Source organism: Nothoprocta perdicaria, unplaced genomic scaffold (genome assembly GCF_003342845.1).
Source record: "Nothoprocta perdicaria isolate Ctin4 unplaced genomic scaffold, notPer1 scaffold_0, whole genome shotgun sequence".
Taxonomy (NCBI): Eukaryota; Metazoa; Chordata; class Aves; order Tinamiformes; family Tinamidae; genus Nothoprocta; species Nothoprocta perdicaria.
In genome coordinates, this window is record NW_020454092.1 from 10,965,561 (window position 1) to 10,979,866 (window position 14,306).

The 14,306-nt window shown below is 46.6% G+C and overlaps 1 protein-coding gene across 2 annotated transcripts in view; it reads right to left on the minus strand.

The window, feature by feature from the left end:
- ITGB5 (integrin subunit beta 5) overlaps nt 1–14,306 on the minus strand; it is a 63,370-nt gene that overhangs the window by 14,758 nt on the left and 34,306 nt on the right. For both annotated transcript variants that reach the window (XM_026054386.1, XM_026054378.1), the window contains exon 9: nt 8,796–9,225. In XM_026054386.1, the coding sequence (XP_025910171.1) occupies nt 8,796–9,225 (430 nt within the window). The remainder of the gene's footprint in view (nt 1–8,795; nt 9,226–14,306) is intronic.

A 14,306-nucleotide genomic window follows, 5' to 3' on the forward strand; every position in this document is an offset into this window, starting at 1 on the left:
CACACAAAAAACYAGATTCCCTCTCAAAATAAACCCTGGCTCCAAAACAAAGATCCAGGATCCCAAACCTCTCAACTCCAGGGCCAAGCTCTACAGTTCAGGCCCATCCTTAAAAGGAAAAGCAGGATAATTCCCACCTATCAAAGCACGTATGGCCTAAATGTCCTTTCAGCTGGACCTCATTAAGAGGAGGAGGTCTCCGGAGCAAAGAGACATTCTTTCTCTGCAAAATCCTGTGCCGCAGGAGCGTGCCGAGCTCTGCCTTTGGATGCAAGCACGTAACCTGGCACAAGTTCACCAAAGGTTCGCAAGCTCTGTGTCGGATATTTCCCTTCCCGAGGATGTTGGAAGAAATCATGGTTTCATTCAAAATGAAAAGGAAAAAAAAAAAAAGAAAAAAAAAACCCATAGCTTAAGATGTATTTTACTTTCAGCTCTCGTGTTTGCTTTTTAAGCTAAACCAAGCAACACGTAGGGGCTGYCCCTGCACCCTAACACGAAACGTAGAGACCCCCTCATTTCACAAACCTGCTTGTTTTAGGCCTTCACTTGCTCTAAACCCCAAATACAGCGTTCACTTCCCAATGTTTATTTCCGTTAATTACTGTCATTGCAGAGAACAAATACGAATGCCAGGCTGAGCGGGAAGCTTGCCATAACACCAGGACTATTTAAACGAGAACATTTTAAGATCGTCTTTTGCCCTTGGGGACCAAGTACCTGGTGCATTTTGCCTTCCAAGCTTGGCTTTTCTTTGCTTGGAGCTTCCTAACTCCTGAGACACGGAGCTGGCAGCGGGTGGAGGGGACAGGGCTGTGGACATGTCTCTGCACTGCACTGTGCCACTTTAAGAGCAGAGAGAAGCCGACGGGACTCTGGCTCCAGCCAAGACGCAAGGACGTCACTTCTTTATTTGTTAATTCTGCCATGGCATTTAATGCCTCATTAGCATGCATTAATGGTTGCAAAGGGTCTGCCCAAGTAGGAACAGCAGTGAAAAGAGGCCGAAACAGCAGCACTCTGTGTGATGCGGTTTTGCAGGGAGCCGCTGCCAGAGCCTGGGAGGGCTGCGAGGGGCTTTGATAGCAATGAGCCTCGGCTGCATGAAAGAAGGGGTGAAAAAAGGAGAGTATTTCCCTTTGGTGGGGAACGGAAACTCTGGCAAAGTAGSGCTCAATTCACATGGGAAGAGAAAGAAAGACCCAGTCAATTACTGTTTCAGCGTGAGCACCAGAACAAAACCCCAGCGTGAGCCGAGCGTGGCAGGGCAGGGTATACCTGTTGTCCAGGAACACTGAGGCGTATCAAGAATAAAACCAGGCCTTGCAGGGCCATGTCTTCAACCATCTGCCTTTTGAGCCAGCATGGAGGAGGAGAGGGAAGGCATATCCTCCCAGGGGAAGGCAGCATGTGTCTTGGGATTAAACCTCCGAGGGAGCAGAACAGAAACAGGGCTAAAAGGAAAGGATTGACCAATATGGGGAAGGAAGCAGGGCACAGAGGCTGGGGATGGGGGGAAGTAGCACAGCCCCTTCAGGAGGGCTCTTGGGCTGATGGGTGCTGTTTCGCATCCTCTTCACACCGTGCAAAGAGCAGAGTTCCTCAATGACTGTCCCCACCAAAGCTGGGGGCTTTGCCTGTGGAACCGAGCTGCATGCACGTCCCCATAGTGGGACTGGCACTGCAGAGATGGGATGGGAATGCACCGGTATCAACATCTTGCACCAGGAATAGGTCTAGCTTATACAAACACACTGTGGAAAAGCCACGGAGCTCAAATATTCCCAAGCAGTTGAGTCACGAGAGCTGCAGAGCCGAGCGGGGCCCATGARGGATCCTGTGCGCGGAGCGAGATCCACATTAACCGAGCGGCACCGAGGGGATCCCCTCCACTGCTGGTCCAATTAATCCTCATTACATCCTAAAGACCTGCCTGCCCCGGCCGACCTCCGCCGTGCACTTCTTTGTGCTAATCCACAGGACAAAAGTAAATGGGGCTGACCTCAACCTTATGCTTCTTTATAGCAAATCACATGACAGGAGCAAATGGAGCTGACCTAAACCTTGTGTTTCTTCATGTTAATCCATGTGAGGAGAGCAAATGGAACATGCCAAGCTTGACACTTTACCCAGAGAATAGAAGACAACAGGGGAGGACTCACATTTGGGTTCCTTATTAATTTTTTTTTTCAGAGTCTTTATAAATTCCCACTGGAGCCGAAACATTTCATTAGTTGAGGAAGAAGGGACATGGGCACCCAGAGAAGTGATGTGCCTCTTCAGTGCCTCTTCAGCAGGCACTGAGTGCATCYTCCAAAGCCCTCTTGAACCAGGCACTTCAGCCTCAGGCTGTAGCTGTTTTGGTGATGCATACGGGCGAGGATTAAAAGGGAGCAGAATGCAGATGCAGAGAGACAGAGAAGGAAGAGAGACAGTGCTATAAGTCACCCTTTTAATCCTAGCCCATAAGCATCACTGTGACAGAGCACTGTTCTGGGTCCAGTTTACTTCAAAACTGCCCTCCTGGCCCTGCCGGCTCTCATTGTGTGGTACTAATGACTTGAATTTTTACCAAATTTAACAAATTTTTAACAATTTTAACAAAAAAAACACAATTTTTTTAAATTTTTAACAAAAAAAAAATTAACACCCCTTGCATAGGGGTGTCCCGAGCTGAGAGGACTGAGACAGGGCTTCGGTGAACAAAATAAGTCCCAAAACTCTCTTAAAGACAGTTGCGCTCCCCGATGCAGCAGTGCTGCTGCACGGAAAGCTCTGGGCAGCCACGGGGCCCTTTCCCTCTGCAGCTGCATGAACCACCGTTACGGCACCCTGGCACAACCACTCAGCAACAACTACGGGATTATTTTTAACTTCCACGTCTTATACGGTCCTTTCTCCTCTCCCGTTCATTTCCAGCTTTGCTACACAGTGACCCGCAGCAGTGCTCAGAATCCATTCTTCTACACAAACTTTAAAAAAAAATCCTCAAAATTAAAAAAACAAAGATAAGAGTTGACAGGACAAAAAGAAAAACATTGCAAATGTGGTTTAGGCTCCATTCCCTATATGAATGCCTCTTTCTTCCACAAGCCACAGCATTCCCTTTTGATATGTGCTAAATTTGCCTTCTACTGAATCACTCTTTGGACCCGTTGCAAAGGATCCGAGTCAGCAAACTGGTTTTCTTTCCCTCCCCTAACAGCACTCGGCACGTCACACATACCTCAGGGATTATCARATCAAACGCCACTGATTTCTTCCTTAATCAAACGCAGCCACCTCTGGGAAAAGCTTAGTCTAGGAATGGGGATTATTAGGGCAAAAGAAGTATCCATGGATCACCTTTATCCTTTCATCTGAGCCTGGCACACCAGTGTCCTGTTCTAACACTACCCCAGTGCAGATGAATCATGAGTTTTAAAAGTAAGTGGGGAAAAAAGGTCCATTTCCCATAGGAATTACCCAGGCCCACAGTAATTGGTGGACTGGTAACAGGTCTCACTAGGAGTCACAAGGTGGGTATATCAGCTGTACCATCAAATCTAGACATTTCTCTCAAAATGCTAGGATAATGCATTTGCACCTCTTGCATAATCAGAAACTGCAGCACCAGCAGGCATCTTCCCATGACACGCACTGCAAAGACTGAGTTACTGAATATTTTTAGGGTGCCTAGGACTGGCAACCGCAAGAGCAAATTGCAAAGGCAGGATTGAGATTCCCAGCCTGTGGCTGAACKAAACAAGAGACCTATGTCACTGAGCATCAGTATAAGCCCAAAATACACAGTTCTTCCCCATTTAATAAAATAAGAAAGCAGAAGTGCTCTAAAGTAGGCACCAAGCTCCTGCAGGGTGGTGCATCCTCAGCAGTCTGTGCAGGGTCTTTCTGTAGGGCAGCATGAGCTGCAGTGCAGGCTGGCCAGCCTGTGAGCACAGCTTCTCTGTGCCATGGGTAAGCCACAGGCTTTCAGTGGGCTGTGAATTCCTAAATCCCCTTTTAAAAGTGATTTTGGCACTTGCATGCGTTTGCAAGTCTTACATCTGGCACCTTAGTGCTGACACTAGCTTTTATATCACAGGAAGTACCATATAGAAATGCAAGGCAGGACTCCTGCAAGTCATGATTCCTCTGTGCTTTAGGCAGTTGGCTACTATATTCAGCTCCTTAATTGCTAAATATGCACTCAGTTGCTTAAGATTTCAAAGGTGAAAGGTTTTATTTACAAAATGTTTATAAATCTGATTTATTGTCTATTTTTTTTATTGGATAAGGGGAAAAAAGCTTCAATCCCATCAAGCTGCATTGCAATCAGTATCTGTCTGTTGCTCACTAAGGATGTGTCTAGTCAGGATGGGATTTCTAAGGGGAAAAACAGTTCCCAACTCACTGATTGTTCTTCATTTACACCTTGGTAGTGCTTAGAGTCTGCAATCATATTCTGATGTCAAAACAAAKAAAGAGTCCTGAGCTGAAGAGCTCACGAATTAGACCCCCATGGGCAGCCAGAGTAACAGCAACCGTGATTAACGGGAAGATTCACTAGAGACAAAAACACAGAAGATGTTGGACTTAAAAATAAATAAATAAATAAAAATCCCAAGCCAAAAAAAAAATTAAAAAAATTAAAAAAGAATCATGAATCAGACCCTCTTTTTTAGAGGCAAAGCGTGATGCTCTCCCCAGAGCCTCTCCTCTCTGACTACCTTGTTTTACGGGGCCTTCAGGAATGCAATTAGCACCCRGATGTTTCCTCCTTTGTCAAATACGCTGGAAGGCGGCCAGGAGGTTCAGAAGTTACCAGGACACACAGCAGCCTGCAAAGGACGAGCCCTGGATCCACAGAGGATCAAGGACGGGCTCAAAGCAGCAGGGAGTCAGAGCCAGAGCAGGGTGCTGGAGCTCCCAACATGAAGTGCAGTATCCAAAGCTCTCTGTCTTCCCACCCTGCAACAGCAGCCAGTGCAAATGCACCAGAGCAACCTCTTTCCAGAGAAAAAGTTCCAACAAACGCCTTCAAGGGTGTAGAAAGTGACTTCCTGCTGTTTCAAAACACAGTTTGCAATGAATAATCCATTCATTTTTCAAAGGAAAAGTAGGAACAAGCCCGTCTCTCTTGGATGGGCTGGGGAACAGAGCAAGAGCAGTTAAGCAAGCTGTTCTGTACATCCCTTCCAAAACACATTGAACTATGGTTTGAAAAAGCTATTACCGGATTTAGGGAGCAATAAAACAAATGCTGCTGATTTATTAGTAGCTGGATGCAGCTTTAATCAGCATTTACAGGGTATCATAAATGACTTATTTTCCCATTCTTTTCTCACAAAGGCAACTTAAATCTCACATTAATAATGAAAATAATGGACTTAGGGCCTACAGCCATCTCTACAAGAGAACTCATGGGTCCAAGTCCAATGTTTCTTCTTTAGGCCTTTTCCCACTCAAAATCTGCTTCTCTACATCATGCGGGCCACAAAAGGAAAAAAAAAAAATATATATCCATAGGCAATAATGTCTGAAACACTGACAAAATGAGGTGCCAGGATTAGAAGTGAAGCTGGTAATGAAAATTTCCTTGCTGCTCATTGAGTATGAACAGGTAAGAAGTTCGAAGTTTATATCAGATTACAAAAAAATTGTCTTCAGCATCTAAGAATATTAGATTTATTTTGAGGCAACCAGTGTTTCTGTAAACCAGAACATCAGCTGCTGCYGTTGGTGATTTGCAGCACAGCACTGCAGCCCGGCCCCAGGAGCAGCAGGATTCATTCCTGGGGTGCCCAAGCCAGGGTTCACACTCTCATCTGAGACAAGTGATCGACAACTATAATCCACCCCTCTGCTGGAGCCTCAGAAGGAAAGAAAACGAACAAACTCAAGCTGAGCAAAGTAGCTCTGGCTTTGTGATAAATTGTGATAAATCAAGGAAGCTGCATAGATGGGCCAGAACCTGGCAGTGTGCAATATCTGAGAGCAATTTCCCTCTGAGTTGTGTGTTGTGCTAGTGGCTCAATGGGACAAGCTTTGTTCTGGCTCACAGAGCTAAGGATGGCCATGGAACAAAGAGCTCAGAGCATTGCTGAGATGAGGCATAGAAAAGGCTTGATCCCATAATATGAGAAAGGTTTTGTGCATGTGTGAATTTCCACCGTTCACATTGAGCAATAAGGTTTTCTTCCATCTTCCTTCCGTTTCTCCCTAAAGCTTTTGCTCACTTTGGTAAAGCTTTGGAGCGGTTACACTTATCTGCAAGGTCAGGSATAGGCACTAACAGGTTCATGACAACAGGTTGTCCCGCTCAGCAACTTGGCACATGAAAAGGCTCTGAAGAGGGGGCACAGACTCACTGTGCTTCAACTCAGAGTGGTCTGAAAGTGTTTGAAATATGGTCACCAGAAACTCAGAGGCACAAAGCACCTTCTAAATCACAGAATGTTCAAGGTTGGAAGGGACCTCTAGAGATCATCTAGTCCAACCTTCCTGCTCAAGCAGGCACACCTACAGCATGTGGCACAGGGTGGCATCCAGGTGGGTTTTGAAGACTTCCAGAGAAGGAGACTCCACAGCCTCCCAGGAGACTCCACAACCTCCCAAGTAAAAGATGACTTCATAGAGCATAAATAAAATCCTTGACAGCCCTGATGAGGTCCCCTTACAGGTCTACAAGCTAAGCAATTCCAGAACAAGGAGCAAGAAAATAGTGGTCTGCCAGCAAAATAATGGTTCCATCCCAGCTGCCGTTTCAGTTCTGCATTTGGCCAAACCTTGCAGACACAATCCTACAGTGCAGAGACCCAGCAAGAACTGCACTCGCTTGGTGTGTGTCAGGAAGACAGGGTGCTCCAGAGACGGATACTGTGGGAAGAGGTGACAGAAGGCACAATAGGGGAAGTCCTTTCTGCACATTGGGTGAGCAGAAGCAGCAAACTGAGAAGTCACCCCGTGCAGTGGCCCCAGATGGGTTCCTGAACACTCCGTGCCAGACCTCTGCCTGCAGCAGGACACAGTCCCGCGATGCAAGATGCAGGTCCCTGGATGCTCCCTGCATGCTGGGGAAGTGCCAAGCCTCTCAGGCTGACAAAACTGGCTTCAAATGTTATGTCATTGGCAGGGGCACTTACAACAGCTCAGATTTAGCACTGAACTTGCTGGAATTTAAAAGAAAAACAAAACAATAGAAATATCTGGGAGTGTAGCAAGAATAACACCACTGCACACAGGCTTGCTAGACTTTATCCCATCCTGGAGCAAAGCTAGGGCTCAGTCTCTTATTTTCTTTTAAAGCTATAAAAAGGACTTTTAAATGTCTTTAAAACTCTCTCCAATCCCAAAAGAGCTATTCTGGTCTTCACCAGAAGTTCTCCACAAAGAAAGCAGGTACAACAACAGCTACAAAACTTCTTTTCCTGCAGGTTGGCAGAAATGAAAAGAAATTCAAGTGAGGGGTTATACAGGTGGGTCCTCCTCTTGTGATATCAACTGCTACACCAGTAACTTCCAATCTCTGTTTAGCACCACTGCATCTGTCTGCCAATAAACAGAGCCAGCCCAGCTCTTCAGTCGAATGGTGCTATGAAAATATAGTCATACAGAGAATTCCCAGACAATATTGTCCTCAGTTATATCCACAGTTGACTTTAATTTTCCCCATTTCCCTTAAAATAGCCTTTTTTTTTTTTTAATTCCTCTTTTCATTCCTGTATCTTCAGAGATGGCTGCTGGTTCTCCAGGTCTTGAAGAGTCCCYGGGAAAGCTGACAAGCTCCCCTCTTGTTGCAAGGGGAGCCCCAGGTCTCCATTTCCAATTACCACTAAAATTGTGTGGGTGGACACCTGCCTCACTCACAGCCTGTGCAAAATGTCTGCTAGCCCCTCTTGAGGAAAACGAGCAAAACCAGCTTCTACTCAACTAATAATATGGTAGTCTCAGACAGCTAGAAGTTTACAGCCAAATGTTGGTCCACCATCTGCTACCCAACTCAAAAAAAAAAAAAAAAAGCTTTATAAAATAAATGGGGTAGAAAAACCTCCACTTCCCAACAAAACAAGTAGAAAGCAGATATTTTGCAAGCTTATGCTAAAGGCAAGACAGCTTTCACAAAACTGGACATGGTTTTGGAAATTTTGTCCAAGCTTTTCAGTTTAGGAAGCATTTTGCTTGCTTAAAAAAAGACAAGTTCTGAGGAATAATGTTTTCCTTTGTTCTAGCTGAACAAATTATGTCCAAGGACTAATCCAGACCATACGTGCAAGGTAAATTATGTGACCTCAAAGTGAGGAGGAAGTAAAACTATATTAGTAAACACAGCTAAATATTCTTCCACCTAGCTTAAGCAAAATGGACCAGCATCATCTTTATCAGTGAACAGGAAAACTATACATGATAGACCTTCAGGCATCTTCAGTGCAAGTTCTCTAATAAGTAACACAGCATTTAATACAGTCTAATAAGATGAGCACAGCTTTTCCTTTCACCTGTGCTTCATCAGGGGATTACTTCAAGAGCTTAACCTTTAATAAAGATTACTTCCATCTGTGCAGGGGTGGTTGGCACTTGGAGAACAAACCAGTCTAGCCACTTGCAAAAAGCTGCAGAGAATTCAAGCTTGTGAAGGTTTACTCTTTCCTAAGAGTAGACTTCAATGTGGAAGAAACACATGTGGTTGTGCAAACTGAGCTCAGAATCATAGAGTTAAGACTTCTCAGTCTGCTCGTTGGTTGGGTCATTGGGTTTGTTGGCCGTTGCCTCTGTTGGGCAATAGGGGAGGGCAGAAAGGGTTGGAAGGTGCCTACCTGAGCAGAGGACCCCCTTGTAGCGGGCACAGGAGAAGTCATCGCACTCGCAGAAGGCCCCGTAGATGTTTCCGAACTCGCTCTCGTAGCAGACGCACTGGTTGCAGCTGCACTCCCCTCTCCCGCTGCAGATGGGCTTGCCTTCCACCTCCCGGCACATGTTGTGGTAGGTGTTCCCGTTGGCGCCCTCCTCGCACTCGCACTTGGCGCCCAGGTAGCCCGCGTCGCACTCGCACAGCCCGCACGCGTACGTCCCGTTCCCGCTGCACTTGCCGCTCTCCCGCTCCGCCCTGCTCGTGCATCCGCAGATGCAGTTGTAGGTCACGGCGACCTCCAGCGTGTCCCGGAAGCCRGCGGGCTTGATGGTGAACACGTGGGAGGTGTCCTCAGCAGGACAGCTTCGTGCTTCCACTGCCACCTCAAAGGAAACCTGAGGAGGAAGGTTGAGATGGGAGTGAAGGGAAGTTAGTGTCACTCGGGTTGCTTGTGGGGGCTCAGGGGACAGTACAGTCCTGCAGGGAAGACCATGGAGAGGGTGCCCTGTCTGTCCTTATCTGCTCTGTCACTTATCTGCAGTGGCACCACACATCCCTGCTTTCTCTCTGATTGATGGCAGGTGAATCTTAATGGTCTATGGTTGTCTCAGCTCTGCCATGACACAAACCATGTATAAGAGATGAAAGTCTGCAGAGCTTTGGAAGGTTGAGGTTCAGATTTTTCTTTCTATCCTGGAAAACACCAGGCAAAAGCCCAGCAGAGGTCCTCCTAGGCTCTTCATCTGCACTAGGTTGAACATCTCAGACACTGGCTGACCTTGCCTGTCACTGTTCCTCAGCAGGGCCACAGGTTCACCAGCAAGCAAGCAAAGCTGGTAAGCAAAGGAAGGAGAAAACTGCAAGTGTGTTGATGAAAAACCGTGGAGTGACTTCATTGTGCAATGTCACCCCGAGTACACCAGCTTTCAACCCCAAGTGTGGAAGAAGTGTCTGAAACAATCCGAGGACCAACAAAAATACAGGCAGCTCAACATACTGGAAACTGCCCATGACATCCTTAGGGGCTGCGGCACCCTTAAGCCATTTCGGTCCCATTTGTGTCAACAAGGGAAACCAGAACACCACGTGATCCCAACGGAAAGAGCACAGGAATAAACCAGATGTTTCATCTCAGCCAACTACCTAATAGAGAGCGGGAGAAAACAAAACAAAACAAAAAACAAACAGGGAAATGTTAAGAAAGAACAGCCAGTCATCTTTTTTGTTTTGTTTTCTATTAAGCAAATGTAGTCACAATAGTTGGCTCCAGGCTGAGGGGAAGGTTTTGCTGGGTCAGACAGGCTCTGCTTCATCCACCACAGAAGCTCTGTTGTCCCAGGACACCTCTGGCATCCCCTTCGGTGCCTCCCTGCAAAGGGCCCACCAGACCTTACCAGTTCCCTCTGAGGGGACACTGACAAAATGCTGTGACCTCTTTCCTGATGTTTTTACTTCCTCTTCTGCCTTTCTCTCCTGCAACTTTCCCTTCCTTCTTTTCCACCTCTTGCTCCTCTGTTTACCCCAGAGACGCCAATTTGTCCCGCTCTGATTTCCTTTCCCCTAGCCTCTTCCCCCCCTCATTTCCCACCACTTCTCCAAGTGTAAGCATGTTTAGCCCCTTCTGCTTTAGAGACACCTTGTCTTCATGTCTCTCACCAGCTCCACTGCTCGTTCTTTGCCCTTAAAGATTCACGAGCTGTTGCCTAAAAACTCATTCTTAACTTCTTTAACCCTCCTTGGGCTCCTCACACCAAAAACTCCTCCTGGTCAGAAGTTTGCAACAAAATCTTAATCTCTCACCTTGCTGATGGACATCCCTCAGTGGCCAGTCCCTCTTGAAGCCTTCAGAAGGCTCAGGGAAGCCTGTCCTCAGCATTCCTCTTCCCAAATCCTTCACCACTGACACCTCACCCATGGCTTCTTCCTTAAACTTAAGCTCATTTACTGCACCCTTACATAGGATTCACTCAACTGCACTCTATTTTTTAAGTCTTCCCCCAGCAAACTAAAAATTCATGCAGGGAATATTTAGTTGACACCTTTCTGCAAAAAAATCCATATTTCTTCCTTTTTAAGAGAAATGAAGGCAGGGATGGCGCTCCAGACCTGAAACTGTGGACCTCATCTTTGAAATACTGCAGTTTGATCTTTGTCCAAAAAAAAAAAAAAACATCTGAAGACAAAGCTGTGCTGCTTTACCTTGTGTTTTACTGCAGGCTGTGTACTCTGCACTGTTTATAAAATGCCTCAAGCTTCCCATTAAGATGTTTAAACAACATGGTGTAGCACTGTTTGCACTGTAACTTTTAAAAGCAAAACTGACACTAACAAATTTCACCTGTTGGTCTCACGCAATACAAGAGTCTTTTCAAAATAAACTGCCCATAAAAGAAATATTTTGGTTAGTGGTTGAAGATATCACAAGCATGAAACAATCAGGACAAATATCTAGCAAATGGTCAGGGTTTCATGACATCCAAAATGAAAAATATTTGCTGAAGCTAAACATAGCCACAGGTCTAATGAATGTAACATAATGACTTCTGGTGCTTAAAGGAGCAACAATTTAAGAGGCTCTTTGGGAAGGCTGATGTGCATCTTCGAAGAGACCCAAACTTTCAGCACTCTATTAACAGACCTTTTTTGATACTCTGATAGACACTTTTGGTAAGATGGGCTTCACAAGGGTTTCACTTTAGCACATCCTCTGATTCTGCTTAGACATCTCCCATTTTCCGATGCTCATATTTAATGACAGTTATTTCCTCCCTGGGAAAAATCAAGAACATCTGACAACCATTCGCTTGGCCCCGCATTTAACCTTGCTGTTTGATGTGGCTCCTGAGGCTGGATGAAGCTGCCTCATGCTGCCAAAAGTGGCAGCATTGCCAATCAACACCAAGCACTGCTCTCTATTGGATCTATATTTATGTATTTTTATATATATATATATATATATATACACATATATATATATATATATGCAAAGGGGTAAGCAGAAAGTGTGGAAGCTGCTTTGTTATGGTAAAGATTAGCTATATTCCAAATACCTCTAAATACACTCCTCTCGTAGGCATTAAGATCAAGTGATTTTTAATTTGCAGACACTGTGGGGTGGCCCTGAGCAGCCTTGCAGGCTGCTCTGCTCCTATGTGCCAAGTGGCAATGTGCAGATGGCAGCTCAGCGGCTGCCCTCCCATCACAACCCCTTCTCTTCCCTTCGATTTCTGAGATCTGAACCATTTAGGTGAAATTAAAATGGCCAGTGAGATCAGAAAGCAAGTTGAAGGGGATCAGTGCAATCCTGCTCCCTTCCTTGGATTGCCACCTGCACCTCTAAGACTAAACCATGGCAGATCAGGACCTGGTGCCAGTGTTATCCTCTTTGGAAACAGAATCAYAGAATCACAGAATATTCAAGGTTGGAAGGGACCTCTAGAGATCATCTAGTCCAACCTTCCTGCTCAAGCAGGCACACCTACAGCATGTGRCACAGGGTGGCATCCAGGCGGGTTTTGAAGACCTCCAGAGAAGGAGACTCCACAACCTCCCTGGGCAGCCTGTTCCACTGCTCTGTCACCCTCACAGGACAGAAGTTCCTCCTCACCTGGAGACAAAACTTCCTGTGCTCCAGCTTGTGGCCATCACCCCTCGTCCTATCACTGGCCACCAGTGAGAACAGCTTGTCCCCTTCCTCCCTGCATTCTCCCTTCCTGAACTTATACACATTAATCAGATCCCCTCTGAGCCTTCTCTTCTTCAGAGACAACAGGCCCAGCTCACTCAGCCTCTCCTCGTACGAGAGATGTTCCATTCCCTTAATCATCCTAGTTGCTCTTCTCTGGACCCTCTCGAGAAGCTCCACGTCCCTTTCATACTGGGACGCTTTCCTGAYAGTTCTCAGGAGCCAAATCTTGATCCCTGTGGAACCGGGAAGCACATCTAACTGGAGTGGGAAGCCTCCTGCTCCATGAGGCCACGGTCCTGGGTCACATCTGCCCATCCAGTTAAGGAACCTGAACCGAGATAGGAACCCAGCCCAGGCTCACTATCCACACACCAAAGCAAAGCATGCAGCAGCACCAACTATTTACCCCCAAAATACCCCCCCTCATTTAGAAAGCAGTTGTCACTGCCTCTGTAGACTTGCTGACTAAATTACTTACCTCTATTAGCGAGCACCTTGCAGGAGGGCTATCTATACTTAACCTGAAGTCTATAACCACCTCTCCCAGGAAAAGGGACAGGGGAGCTCTTTGACATACAGTTTCCATACTAGTCCCACGTAACAGACCTGACGCGCGATGCAGGGTGGCTGCTGGGGGGCAGGCTGCAGGCATCTGGAGCTGGGCTGTACAGAAGCGCTGGGCGCTGGGCTGTGCAGAAGCAGCGATGGTGAGGCCGGGAGAGAAATGGAGACAGGAAGAAGTCTGCAGGACAGTGACAGCAGGAAAGCCAGGGATGAATGCAGGAGGTGACAGAAGCAGCAACGCAAGAGCACAAGAGGGAGGAGAAAAGGCCAGATGTAGTGCTTGCAGGACATCAGGTTGAGAAGCACAGAGCTTTCCAGATCTCCCTGATGAGTGTGTGCTGACCACATGCAGGATCCTCCTTCACAGACAAGGCAATTGTCTGTGAAGCAATCCCTGTGGGACCTGCTTCCACCCTCCACCACTGGGACCCATGTTGGTCACCCAGCTGGGCCCCGTGTTGAGCACTGCTAGGGCACACACATGGCCAGCACGAAACCTCTTCTACAGCACCAGCCAAAGAAGCTGCAGCAGCCTATGCCAAACTTGAGCCCAAGACCATCCACCAGTTGGGATGATACATTGGGAGGTCTGGCTTTGCTGTGGGAACAACCAAGGCACAAGAAAACTGTGGCACAGTTCCAGGAATTGATTTTACTGACCAATTCAATAAAGTCAGCTAAAAATGTCACCTCCCTTTTTAAAACTTCATCTTGGGAGAGACCTTATGTGGCAAGGTAAATATTCAGCTCCTGTTTGCTTCCTCTTCCCAACTATTTTTATATACACTTGAGTACTTAGAGAATAGAATATGTTTTTAAACCCAAGAACCCCCTAGTCATCTTAAAACAAGCAAATCCCTGTTCTTGCACTCACATGCACCTTCTTGCAGATAGCAAGAGATGGGGGCTGGGACTCTTTGCAAGCCTCAGTTGGCTCCGTTGACCTCAGTGGGATTGTGCCAATTTGTGCCAGATGTCAACGGGGCCACCTGAAATGCAGCTCCCTGTTTTGCAAGCAAGCTGGGCTCAAACACAATAGAGCTACTACATCATGAAAACTTATCTATAAAAGGATGCTTTACTCTTCAGATTATGGCAGACTAGACAGGAACCAAGACAGGTCCTTCCCAGTGGGAAAGGGCAGCACTCTCCCCAGAAGATGGTGAACTACAGAACTTGCTATCACCTGGGGATGCACCCACCAACAGATCCATTTACACCAGT